The sequence below is a fragment of the Asparagus officinalis genome, chromosome 1, assembly GCF_001876935.1.
Source record: "Asparagus officinalis chromosome 1, Aspof.V1, whole genome shotgun sequence".
Taxonomy (NCBI): Eukaryota; Viridiplantae; Streptophyta; class Magnoliopsida; order Asparagales; family Asparagaceae; genus Asparagus; species Asparagus officinalis.
The window spans coordinates 39,218,968-39,232,589 of NC_033794.1; the positions used below are offsets into that span (position 1 = coordinate 39,218,968).

Below are 13,622 nucleotides of genomic sequence, written 5' to 3' on the forward strand. Positions count from 1 at the left end.
CGTGACGTCCCCTACAAAAGAAGAAGACGAAGGTGTTGTAGCTTTAGGTACCCATGTCTTGGGTCCTTGGTGGTTAGTAGTTTTGGTGCCTTTGGGTACCCATATTAAACCATAAAAATCTTCATTGTCTTTAACTCTACAATGAGTAGAAATGTGTCCATGTCTCATGCAATAAGTACATACAAAGTTTCTTTTGTATGCACGAGTGTGAGAGCCATAAGACCTATTTCTACCATGGTGATTGGCATAGACATGAGTGGGTCTAGTCCTACAACCTTCAATTTCTAATCTTTCAATTTTTGATCTTAATTGTTTATTTTCGAAATCGAGATCTCCTAGCAATTCATCTTTTAGAGCAAGAGAGGTTGTTAGTTGTTCAAGCTTAATATCACAAGAGACATGCAACTTTTTGAAAGAGGAGTATTCTTTAGACATTCGTTTAAATTCAAAGTTCAACTCCTCTAATGCCATAGCTATATCACATTGCATATAGAAAGATTCACTTTCGGCCTCGGATATTACCTCATGTTCATTTGCCATGAAACAAACATTTGGGTCATGAAGGGCAAGTTTGGCTCCCTCCTCATCGCTATCCGAATCACTTGGTTCGGATTCTTCCCATCCGGCATACATAGCCTTCTTCTTCTTGTACTTCATGTACTTCTCCTTGAGCTTGGGGCAATCCTTAGCGATGTGACCCGGTTCATTGCACTCAAAACATTTTCCTACACGAGATGAAAACTTGTTATTAGATCGGGGATTGAATTTTTTGTTCATTTTTATAAGTCTAGAGATTCTTCTAGAGAGATGAGCCACTTCTCTAGAAAAATCTACTTCACTCTCCGATGACGAAGATGAGTTGTCACTAGCTCCTTTGAGAGCTATAGTCTTCAACTTTGGTGATGGTTCCTCAACTTCACGTGATGGCACTTCCTCCTTCTCCTTCCCTTTGAGCTTCTTTTCATGCACTTTGAGCTTTCCGATAAGACTATCAAGAGCTAATGTAGTGAGGTCATGAGCCTCCTCGATGGCCGTAGCCTTGGGCTCCCATGCCGGAGTTAAGGAACGAAGTATCTTGTAGTTCATCTCTTGAATAGATAGTTGCTTATCTAAACCATGTAATTCATTGATGATATTAGTAAAACGGGAAAACATAGCATCAATGGATTCATTTGGAAGCATTTTGAATAGCTCATAATCATGCATAAGTCCACTAATCTTAGACTCCTTAACTTGGGGTGTTCCCTCATGTGTGACACATAATTTTTCCCAAATTTCGTATGCGGTTGCACACGTGGAGACTCTATTGTATTCATTAGGGGAAAGACCACAAATTAAGGCGTTCATAGCCTTAGCATTGAGATTGGCAAGGTGCCTTTCATCATCGGACATGTTCTCAACTTTGGATTTCTCTACATATTTCTTTTCAATAAGCCCTAGGATGTCAAGGTCAATACAACGAAGATAAATTCTCATCCTAGCCTTCCAATAAGCAAAATTGCTCCCGGTGAAGAGAGGTGGCCTAGTTGTGGATTGTCCTTCTAACATATGCATATTCAAAGAAGCCTCCATAAGATCTTTACTCTAAGGTGATTAAACCAAAAATTAATATAGAGACCAAGCTCTGATACCAATTGTTGGACCCTAGAGGGGGGGTGATTAGGGTCAAAAGGTGGTCTAGTTGTGGATTGTCCTTCTAACATATGCATATTCAAAGAAGCCTCCATAAGATCTTTACTCTAAGGTGATTAAACCAAAAATTAATATAGAGACCAAGCTCTGATACCAATTGTTGGACCCTAGAGGGGGGGTGATTAGGGTCAAAAGGCTCTAATATGCAGTTTAAAACACACAACAAGCAATTCACGGTAAATAGATGCAAACAAGGTAAATAAGAGAGGGTTAGGAATCGTTATCCTTGACGCGCGATGTGTTAACGAGGTTCGGCCCTCTGGCCTACGTCCCCGCTCCCCACTCTCGAGGAGAAATCCACTACACAGCCGGTTTGGAAGCCGGAACTTCGTCTACACAGCGATCCCACACGATCTCTCTCACTACACAGTTTGATCTCAACAGATCACTCCCTCACAGTAGATCTTACTCAAGATCTCAACTACACAGCACAAGATAACAGATGTAGAACTCTCTCTTACAAAGCCCCTATGGCAAAGAGAACAAATTACTGAAGCTGGGAGGTGAGCTCACACAAAACCACAGAGAAGAAAGCAAGACTGATTTGAAAATTTTCTCAGCAGAAACAGAAAATACTCTCTCTGGTTTTTCAAACGTTTTGCTCAAGGAAGAAGAAGCAGCAGTAGGGTTTTTATAGAATAGATTAAAACAATTTTAAAAACCAAACCCAATCTTCCTGTTTAGGAAGATAATCCCCTTTACAGAGTCTTAGCTCAGACTGAGCCAAGCACAAAAGAGTGAAAGCACGACAATCGAAAATAAAAATGACCGTTTTAAAAAATCTCGTGTTGACTGAAGGGAAAAAAGCGGTCGGCCGAAATATCGTTCGATCGACCGAAAATCACGTCGGTCGACCGACCGAAAATTTCGGTCGACCGTGAGCTGCTTCAGAAAAATAAGAAAACCAGCAGAAACACTGTCGGTCGACCGGATCGGTCGACCGATAAAAAATCGAGAATTCGGTCGACCGGCCCGGTCGACCGACAACCTCTCTGGAAACCAGTAAGAAAAGATGATATGTGCGGTCGACCGATCCGGTCGACCGCTTTCTGACATATGCTGGAAAACATGTTTTTGACCAAGTTAAAATATTTGTAGAATATTTATTTGACCTCTGAAAAATCTGAATCTTTGTAAAATGTTTTTGATACTAAAAACAAACTGTTTGAAGAAAGAATTATGCAGATAGGTTCTCGTATTTGTGAAAAATAAGGTTTTGTGAAAACGGCTTAAAAGTTTAAGAAAGAAAACATGTGTGTAAGTCCCAATAGCTTCATGTAAACATAGTGACTCTTTGCCTACATTCTAGCACTAGAGAGAAACATAAAAGAAAGCTAATATCCTCATATTTAAAGCAATACTTGAGCTTTGATTAGCTTGAATCGGATGAAGCTTTTATTCGAGTTTTTCGTTCTTGAATTAACGTTGCTTCATCTCTTGGCCTCCTCCTCCTTTGGATATTATCTTTGTAGCATATATTCCATCCATCCTCCATTGATGGCACTAACGAGCTTGACAAATAGATTTACTACAATTTCACTCAATAAGCCATTAGTACCAATAATGGTGGTTGTAAGAACATCATCAAAACATAAGGGCTAACATGATCGAGAGGAGAAGATAAGTTGTTGTTGTAGTGACTCCTTATTGATTAAGATGTTGACTGTCTTCTTCTCTTTTGAAGCATCGTAGGGGGCTAATAAGTAAGCAACATTTGTTGAAGCATATTTTCAAGTCGCTTGAAGCATTCATCTAATGCCTTTTTTAAGACCTCAAACAGACAAATAAGATTGTCGATGGCATCTTTATACGCCATCTTGGCAGCCTACTCCCGTTCTTCCATCTTGGCTTGAGCTAGGAGTTGTGTTTGATGCTATGACCAATTCAGTGCCGCTAGCAAAAGGATGATCCGCTTATAAAGGAGTTCGTCGGACAAGCGACCCAAAATAGAATAGTCAAAGGGCACAGCTACCCTCCCGTCTCTTCTAGAATGGCGGTAGACACCATTGGCCTCTAGATTTAACGTGCTATCATTATCTTGTTGGGTTACACAAGTCATATTAACCATGAATTCTTGGAGATCAAGGTCGAAAGCATTCTAGTGATATCACTCTCGTCGTTTTCCCCTAAACTTTGAGGGTTTGGGAAAGTGCTTAGATAGGTAAATAATGACTCTTGGATAGATAAAGATGTACATATCTTCTTGATGTGGCAATCTCTCTTCTTGAAAGCAGATTCACTTGGCTGGCTTTTGACATTAGAACATCGCCTGAGATGATGTTGCTTTGACCTACAAATGACGTGGTCAATTGTAACTTCATCATAAGTCTAAACTTGTGATGGAGACTTAGAATTGCCAAGGGAAATTTTGATTAGAGAATAATCCTTATTTTTAGCTTCCTTAAGAAAACATGATGAGCATCGTGAGACGCTTTAAGAAAAACCCTCAAATAGGTTGTTGACTAAAGTCCAAATTCGAGGGATGTTTGAGAGGCCTGACTTTCGTTTAGGGTGAGGGTCACCAAGACCTTGCTCGGGGTGAAGCTTATTTTACCTCCAGCGACACTGAGGCTACTTTTGGCATGGTTTGCTTCGCTTTGGGTGAAATTAGGGTTGCCTTCGCTCTGGACGAAGTTTGCTCTGTCTCCAGTGAAGTTAGGACTGTCTTCGGCGAGACTGGGGCTATTCTAGAGAGGCTTCTCTTGCTCATGGCGAAGATTATTCCACCTTCAGTGAGATTAGGCCTATCTTTAGTGAGGCTCACCTTGTTGTAGGCAAAACTTGAGTTGTCTTCACTGGTTTGGCTTCCGACGAAGCTCAAACTATCCTGGCGAAGTTCACCTTGACATATACGAGGGTCAATTTTAACCCTATTTTTGCGTAGTGATGAATCCTATAGAAGTTTCTGGAGGTATCCGTGGATGATTGGTAAGAGGAGATGAATTTCTTGAACTTTGCTTAGTCAAGTTCAATGACCAGCAATTCAATGAAAGACCCTAGGCCTTAGTATCAGACTGTGACTAGATCTTGTCGTCAGTTGAGAAGAAAGTCTCTAGCATAGTCACCATCCTGTTTTGAGTTTTTTTATACTGTAATTGACATAGATTACAATAGAAAGAGAAACAAGAAAATTATATTATCTGGGGTTCTTTCCCGCGTGCCGATGGAGCGTCGATCTAATACTCTATTGATGGCCCAACTAAGACAATAGGTCTTTTATTGATAGATGAGTTCTAATCTCTTAGAAGATAGCACAATCTTCTATAGATGATGAGATATTAACAAATTTTTTCTCACAAGGACTGTTGATTAAGTTAGATGACTAGCTGAAGAGAACAGATTCTTTCTTACAAGGATTGTTGTTTGGGCCAAATGATTAACCGATATTAATGATCAATGAGAATGGAGGAAATATAGGATTTTTATGAATGTAGCATTTGAATCTCCCCCCCCCTCTCTCTCTCTCTCTCTCTCTCTCTCTCTCTCTCTCTCTCTCTCTCTCTCTCTTCTGATCAATGAGAATGGAGGAAATATAGGATTTTTATGAATGTAGCATTTGAATCTCCCCCCCCCTCTCTCTCTCTCTCTCTCTCTCTCTCTCTCTCTCTCTCTCTCTCTCTCTCTCTCTCTCTCTCTCTCTCTCTCTCTCTCTCTCTCTCTCTCTCTCTCTCTCTCTCTCTCTCTCTCTCTCTCTCTCTCTCTCTCTCTCTCTCTCTCTCTCTCTCTCTCTCTCTCTCTCTCCCCCCCCCCCTCTCTCTCTCTCTCTCTCTCTCTCTCTCTCTCTCTCTCTCTCCCTCTCTCTCTTCTCAATGGCAAAGGATAATGTTATCCCAAGACCTTTCCTTTGCATCTGTTTTCCCGCTTGCCTCATCTTGATCATGCCTATTTATAGGCTTCAAAGAATTAAGTGAGTGAGTTAGCAGGTCTTAACTCTCCTAAAATGGGTTAGTTAGTGATCATTAACTCCTCTTTAAATAGGTAAGTTAGTGATCATCAACTCTCCTTACATGGGTAAGTTAGTGGTTATTAACCATTTTCTTAAAAGTTGTTTCTAAAAACAATTATGGGCTAGGTTCGACAATAACGGTCATAGGTGAGGTTTGTCAATAATGACCACAAGTGAAGTTCATCAATAATGATCATGAGCTAACTTCGACAGAATGAGTGACACAGCCCACGTGGGCTATTGGATGAAGATCACTGCTGCTTGGGTGAGCTTCGCTTCGGTTCGGCTTCAGCAAACTTCGCTATGACATAAGTGAACTTTACTATATGTCCCATGTTGACTATTAGACAAAACTCATTTTAGGTGAACCCCACTAGTAGCTTTAGGTTGACTTGGTCTTGAGAGCGAGTTCCGCTTAGGCGAGCTCTGCTATGGGCATGTGCTTGGGCCGCTTCGATCTGGGCATCGAATTCTTGAGTATGTATTGGGCTCAAGTATCAGACTTGTGCCGAGTGTCGATCTAGACCTCTCGTAACTTGAGAGATCAATTGTTTATCTACAATCCTTTGAATATGGATGACTGGCCTACATATGCCTTTTTGGCGAAGTTCGCATTAGACTTTGAGTGAACTTCACTACTACACTTGGACTCGGCCTAGAGTCCAATTTGAGAATACCTATCAACTCGATCTAGAGTCTAATTGGAAGACACATTTCGACTAGGCCCAGAATCTAACTTGAGGATTAACTCTGGCTCATGTCTTATTTGACTTGGATGAGCTGGGCCAGGGTTTAGCTTGCAGTCATTTTCGCATGTGACCCGAGGGAACTTCTCTATAGCTTATATTTGAGCCTATCTGAAGTGTTTAGTCTATGGGCATTCACTTCTTAGACTCCTATTGAGCATTGGCCCAAGAGAGAGTATATTTTAATCATCTACATATAAGGATATACATAGATATATATTTGTATATGTATATTTATATGTATATATACACACACACATACACATATACATATACATATGCATATACATACACATATACATATAAATATGCATATATATGTATATGTATATGTATATGTATATGCATATGTATGTGTGTGTTTGTGTGTGTGTATGTATGTATGTACGTATGTCTATGTGTGTGTGTGTGTGTGTCCAACACACTTTTTACACACCTTTTAGATTTCTGCTACAAATTAATGCTATCTTTGAGATTTGTGTCTTTCTTTGTAACATATCCTAGCATAAAATGTCAATGAAAAATCAATGAATACAAAAGTTAATGGACAAAAGATTCCTATCTACTTAAGTTTATAAGAGCTTTAATATATGTATATGTATATGAATGTATGTATGTGTGTGTGTGTTAACATAATGGGTATGTTTGGTAGTGATATGGTTGTTTCTTATCCACACATTCCGTAGGTTTTCATTTAAAAATAGTCCCTATTTATTTACCCACCCATTAAATGAGTGGAGAGAAAGTGGCCACATCGCTACCAAGTATACCCATTTGTTCTACACACACATACTTGTACGTTTGTGTATAATATGTGTGTGTGTCCATTTAAGAAATAGCTCTTTTATACTCACTATTATACTTGTGTTCATCTGCATCATGTGAGTCTACACCCTACCCCCCCACCCCCATAATATATTAGTTCATCTATGTAGTTGACATATAGACTGAAAGTTTGATTGAATTTTTTATACGTTGAACATTACATTTTCTTATCAATGTGTGCACCATTCTGCCTAAAAAAATTTTCTGAACTTTGTGCGCATTGTTCCACATTTCATTATTAATATATTGCATATATATCTTCTTATCTAACCATATGTGAGTTTTGCATTGCACAACTTGAAAGTTCCACTAAACTTTCTACACTATAGTTCTATAGAACTGACATAGTGACATACGTTTGATTTTAGTATATTCTCTTTTTTTTTGGTCAATGAAAAAATGCTTTATTCATTTACCAAATATATGGAATTTATGTACATCACAGTCTCCAATTGAGAAAACAGAGCTTCTAACAGAAAGCTATCTACTTACAAGGATATTATCCAATCCCTATATTCATCTAAGATAGAACTATTTAGGCAAATAGTTAAGATATCAAATTTGATATTCTTAACCAAATGAGCAGCACCTGTAACTCCTTTTTGAAAAAATCTGTTATTCCTTTCTATCCACAATCTGTACACAGTAGCCGCAAGAGCCAACCTCCTAACATTTGTTTTGAATCCATTCCCCCTTTGTCTGGTGTAGAACCAATTCATGAGCAATTCCCATTCACAAGATTGCCAAGTCATTCTAAGCCAGTCCATGATGGCTAACCACACCTCTCTTGAAAATGGACAATCAAAGAACAAATGGTTTCTTGTTTCAGAGGCAGTTCCTGCACATAGTAGGCATATATTTGAATTAATGGTTCCTCTTCTCATCAACCTATCCTGTGTGAGTAATCTGTTCTGCACAGCAAGCCACAGTACAAATGTGTGCTTCGGATAATTCAGCTTTCCCCATATTGTGTTGTACCAAGGAACCATATGTGAACCAGGGGAGAAAACAGAGTAAACTGCAGATAACTGCAATTTAGAATCTTTATAGAAAGCACTGAGAGTCTTCTTCAAGTTGTCAATCCCTCCAGTAGCAGCCACAACTCTGTCCCTACACTTGATCAGCTGCTTCCACATCCAAGAATTCTCTTTTTTAGCCTTTACGTGCCATATATCCCAATGTTTTAAATTTCCACATCCAAGAATTCTCTTTTTTAGCCTTTACGTGCCATATATCCCAATGTTTTAAATAATTCCCATGGATCCATTTCACCCATAAACTTTCCTTGTTAACATGTATATACCATAGGCTCCTTAATGCTGAAGACAGATTCCAAACAGAAGCAGAGAAAACTCCCAACCCACCCTGTTTTTTCCGATAACAAACTTTATCCCATGAGACCAATGGGATTCTGAAAGTAGTATCAGACTTCCCCCATAAGAATTTCCTGCACAGCTCATCTATCTTCTGAGTGACTTTGACAGGAAGAACAAAATTGGTTGTCCAGTAATTTTGAACTCCTAATATCTCACTTTTGATCACTTGAAGCCTTCCTGCATATGATAGATTACTATGTCTAAGCCACTTCTGAAACTGACCAGAGATTTTATCCAATAATGGGTTACAATCTATGAATGTTAACCTCTTACAGATGAGAGGTACACCCAAATACTTGAATGGAAGAGTCCCTTCAGAAAACCCCAGCATATTTGTAATTGCTGTTTTGGTATTTTCATTCACACCTCCAAAGTAAATTGAGCATTTGCTCAGATTAGCTTCCAGACCAGTAGTAGCACTAAAATCCTTCACACAATGATAAAGTTTTTGGACTGAATATAAGTCTCCCTTGGCGAAAAGCAGCAGATCATCCGCAAATATTAGGTGGGATATTTTGAGCTTACCACACATAGGATGATATCTGAACAATTTATCTTCCTTTAAAAGCTCCAATTTCCTTGATAAGTATTCCATTTCCAAGATGAACAAATATGGAGAAAGGGGGTCTCCCTGCCTTAAGCCCCTCTTACCCTCAAAATAGCCATGAAGAGATCCATTTAGGGAAATAGAAAATCTAGGGGAAGAGATGCAAGCCAAAATCCATTTGACCATCACTCTAGGGAAACCCAGACCTTCAAGCATTTTCTTCAAAAATTTCCAGTTAACTGTATCAAAGGCCTTTCTAATATCAATACTCAACATAACTCTTGGTGAAATCCCCTTCCTACTGTAGCTTTTAGCAAGCTCATGTGCCAAGGAGATGTTACTGGAAATTTGTCTACCTTTGACAAAAGCACTTTGAGCATCATTCACTATGCTCCCCAAGATTGGTCTAATCCTGTTAGCTAGAATTTTGGATATGAATTTATAGATGCAGTTACAGCAGGAAATAGGCCTATAATCAGAGGGAGAAACTGGGCATTTTATCTTAGGAATAAGAGTGATAGAGGTAGAGTTTACCATTCCCAGCATTTTACCATTTTTAAAGAATTCCTCAATAGCCAAAATCACCTCCTGTCCTATCACAGACCAGGCAGACTTATAGAAGGCAACCCCATACCCATCAGGTCCTGGTGCTTTATTTTCATCCATTGAGAATATTGCACTTTTTATTTCCTCTCTAGAAACAGGCTTGGAAAGCATGTCAACTTGAGCAACAGTTAAACATGGCCCTGTCTGAATAACATGAGTGTATGGAGTGATAGTTTCTGTATCTGACCCCAATAGGTCCTTGTAGTATAACACCATTTCCTTAGCTATTTCCTCTTGATCAGAAATTCTCTGACCTAAGGCATTGAATAGAGTCAACACCTTATTCTGATGAAAATTAGCTTTGATCCTGGAATGAAAGAAATTAGTGCACCTATCTCCTTGAATACTCCAATTAATTCTAGCTTTTTACTGCAGAAAAGATAGTTCACAATCCAAAAGTTTATTGTAATTTGCAATGCATTCCCTTTCATTTTTAATTAACTCTGGGTTGAGAGGGGAATTTTGGAGCCTGCCCTGAGCTTCTTCAAGAGCCCTTCTAGCTCTCAAAAACTGCTCACTGATATTAGCATAATGCCTCTTGTTTAATTCCTTAAGAGCTCCTCTCAGCAGCTGAAGCCTCTTACATACTGTATACATTTTAAACCCCTCTACTTTTGTCTGCCAAATAGCAGACACAACAGGAATAAAGGAGTCATGTTTAGACCACATTTTGAAATACCTGAAAGGTTTCTTTCCTTTTGAGCAATCCTCAAAAATTGTTACTAATGCAGGTGAGTGATCAGAGCAATTAGGGAGCAAGAACTCAACCTGACTAGCATTGTACTTAAGAAGCCATGTATCATTCACCAAAGCCCTATCCAGTTTACACCACACTCTAGAATCATGATCCTGCTTATTATTCCAAGTATAAAAGCATCCTGTAGTTTTAAGTTGATTTAGATGGCAATCATCAATGAAATCTCTGAAATCCTTAGTATCAGATTCAGAGACTATTGATCCTCCAATCTTCTCCTCACTGTTGATGACAGTGTTGAAATCCCCACATAGTAGCCATGGTTCATTCCTTATTGACTGTTGAGCAGACTTCAATTCATCCCATAACACCTTCCTAGCCTCCATTTGGTTAAAAGCATAGATTGATGTAATAATACATTCCATTCTGCCATCTAAGGAATTGACTTTGCATGTGACACTCTGATCAGATATATTGATGATTTGAACTCCAAACACATTTGAATCCCACATAATCAGAATTCTGGCTTTACTTTGATTGCTGGCATTGGATATCCAATTCCAGTTTCTAGCAATTCTCTGCACTGCACTCTGAATCCTATCACTTTTAATTTTTGTTTCAAGCAAGGCTATATAAGAAAGATGGTACTGAGATAAGAATTGCTTTACCATGTGTTGTTTAGAGGATTTGTTTAATCCTCTAATATTCCAAAATGATAGATTCATCATTGATCACCCCCTCCCCCTCTATCTAATGTAGAAGGATCAATATTCAAAGTATTTAGATAAGAGAAGGAGTTACCATGTATAATATCCTTATTCTTTTTACCATTTTGAACTTGAATCCATGGAGTATTCCCTTTTGTAGAGTAACCTGGACTCAGATTATCTTCTGGACATTTCTCTTTGACATGCACCACATGCACAGACCTGTGCACAGCCTGCTGTCCAGAACTGGAGGCTTGAATTGCAGTCCTTATCCCATCCTCAGCAATCATCTCCTTGGAAAGCAGATGTGAATTATTAACATGTCCAAATATTTGTTCACCAGTATTAGCAAAGTGCACATGCTCAGCCTGTACACTGCTATCATGCACAGCAACTCCAATCAGACTAGAATTCCCCTTCTGAGAAACACTCCCCTGTTCATGAGTAGCATTCACATCCTTCTCAATATTTCCAGGTTTATGATTTTGACTTTGCTTAGGTATCCATCTCTGTGTTTTCACAAGTTTCCTACAAGTTTTTGTGTCATGCCCAACCTGCTTGCAAGTATCACACCACTTAGGTTTTAGCTCATAAATCACCTTCTGAGAATATTTTTTCCCTTTTGGGTCTTGAATGATGATCTGATCAGGTAGGGGAGATGGTAATTTAACCTCAACTAACACCCTCGCATAAGCCAAACGCTGTCTATTAGCAGTAAGTCTATCAGTTGCAATAGGACAACCTATAGTACTAACAATTTTAGAAATGCTCTTAGCATTCCAAAGGTTAAGCCTTAAAGATGGGAGTTGAATCCACATAGGATAAACACAATCCTTAATTTTGTCAATCTCCTCACCATTGGACCATTGCTTCAATAACAAAGGTCTTGAACCAAAAAACCATGGCCCTTTACATAGAATCTCATTCATCTCATCAACATTCTTGAATTTGAACAGAAACAGTCCAGGTTTGAGAAGACAGATTTCTGGCAACAATTTTTTCCAAGTTTTCTGCACATAACTTTCCATTGCTTTAAATTTGACATTCAGTCCCATTACTTGACCAATTAGAGAAGATTGCCAAATTAAAATATCCTCATTCCACTCTTTATCATCAAAAGAAACCGTATCTTTGTTTTCAGATGGAATATAGTTTAGATTCATCCCACTACCCAGTTTCCTATTATCTGAGAACAGACTAATCCAGCTTTTTCCAATTTTATCCTTTGTTTCATTTGAAATCAAGACTCCATCAGCTTTTCCATTAGGTGAGGCTCTCGTTTCTACATCTCTTTTACCAGAATTCAATATAGTAGAAGCTTCCTCTACAGCTTGATCTGTATTCAAAGAAAAAGGAGAATTCAACTAGAAATCCTCCTTATCCTTTCTTAGATCCACTTCATCTGCCCAGGAGACTCTAACCGAACTACTAGACCCAGTAGATTGATTATTTCGGTCAAGAACTCCATTAGAATCAAGAAAACCAGAAAATTGACGCTTGCTGAGATCGCCATTAGATCCAGGAGATTTAAGAACACCTCCATTAGAATCAAGAAAACCAGAAAATTGACGCTTGCTGAGATCGCCATTAGATCCAGGAGATTTAAGCTTACTAAGATCAAGAACACCTTTAGATCTAGGAGATTGGAACTTACTAGAACCAGCATTGAGATCAAGAAATCCTAGTTGAACATCCACAGGTACTCGATCAAGAACACCTTTAGGTCCAGAAGATTTACTAGAGCCAGCAGAGAGATCAAGAACTCCAGATTGATTCACTGGAACTCTATCAACACGAACACACTGCAAATTGCTTGAATTCAGCACGTCAGCCATTGATCTAGATTTCTTTGCCCCTTTTGGACCAGTAGATCCCATCTCAATGAAAACTTCATCATCATCATCACTTCGGACATCAGAATGATCATCAGATGCCTCAGAAATCAGATTTGAGGCTCTCAATCCAATCTCTAATATCTTTTTCCCACTACTTTTCTTCTTCCTAGCCATCAGAAACTCAAAATTTTCTCCAAATTACCCGGCGGGAGCGCAAGATAGCATGACGAAAATCGCCCACTAACTTAGCTATCAGACCGCCCCTTGTTTCTGTACATCTTAGTATATTCTCGTCACTGCATTAGTAGTCATATTTTTTATTGAGTCTTTCACCTTACCAGGGTCTTACACAAGTTGCATGGCATTTCGAGGAGCATATATAGTCACTGATAGAGGGAAGTTATTCATAAGGTTTTTTATTGACTCTTTAACCTTACCAGGGTTGATTTTTGGTACAACATCACTTTGCATTCATTAATCTAGAAGACTCAATTTGAGTTGATGTACGGTCAAATGCTACCTAAGTTACAGTCTTATGAGTGGGGGAACAACGAAGAATGTTGAAGTGGAGCAAGATTTACTAGCTAGCAAAGAGATTCTATGAGGTGTGAAGAAGAAATTAGCAAAAGCTTAGAAGTGGATGAAGAA

General features: G+C 38.9%; 1 protein-coding gene across 1 annotated transcript; it reads right to left on the reverse strand.

Moving 5' to 3' along the window:
* On the reverse strand, positions 7,698 to 13,148 carry LOC109833427. Its single transcript, XM_020401095.1, has 5 exons — positions 12,569 to 13,148; positions 11,234 to 12,475; positions 10,181 to 11,060; positions 8,513 to 10,045; positions 7,698 to 8,427 (listed from the first exon to the last, which is right to left on the reverse strand). Exons 1-5 carry the CDS (start codon positions 13,146 to 13,148, stop codon positions 7,698 to 7,700), a joined length of 4,965 nt encoding a protein of 1,654 aa, XP_020256684.1.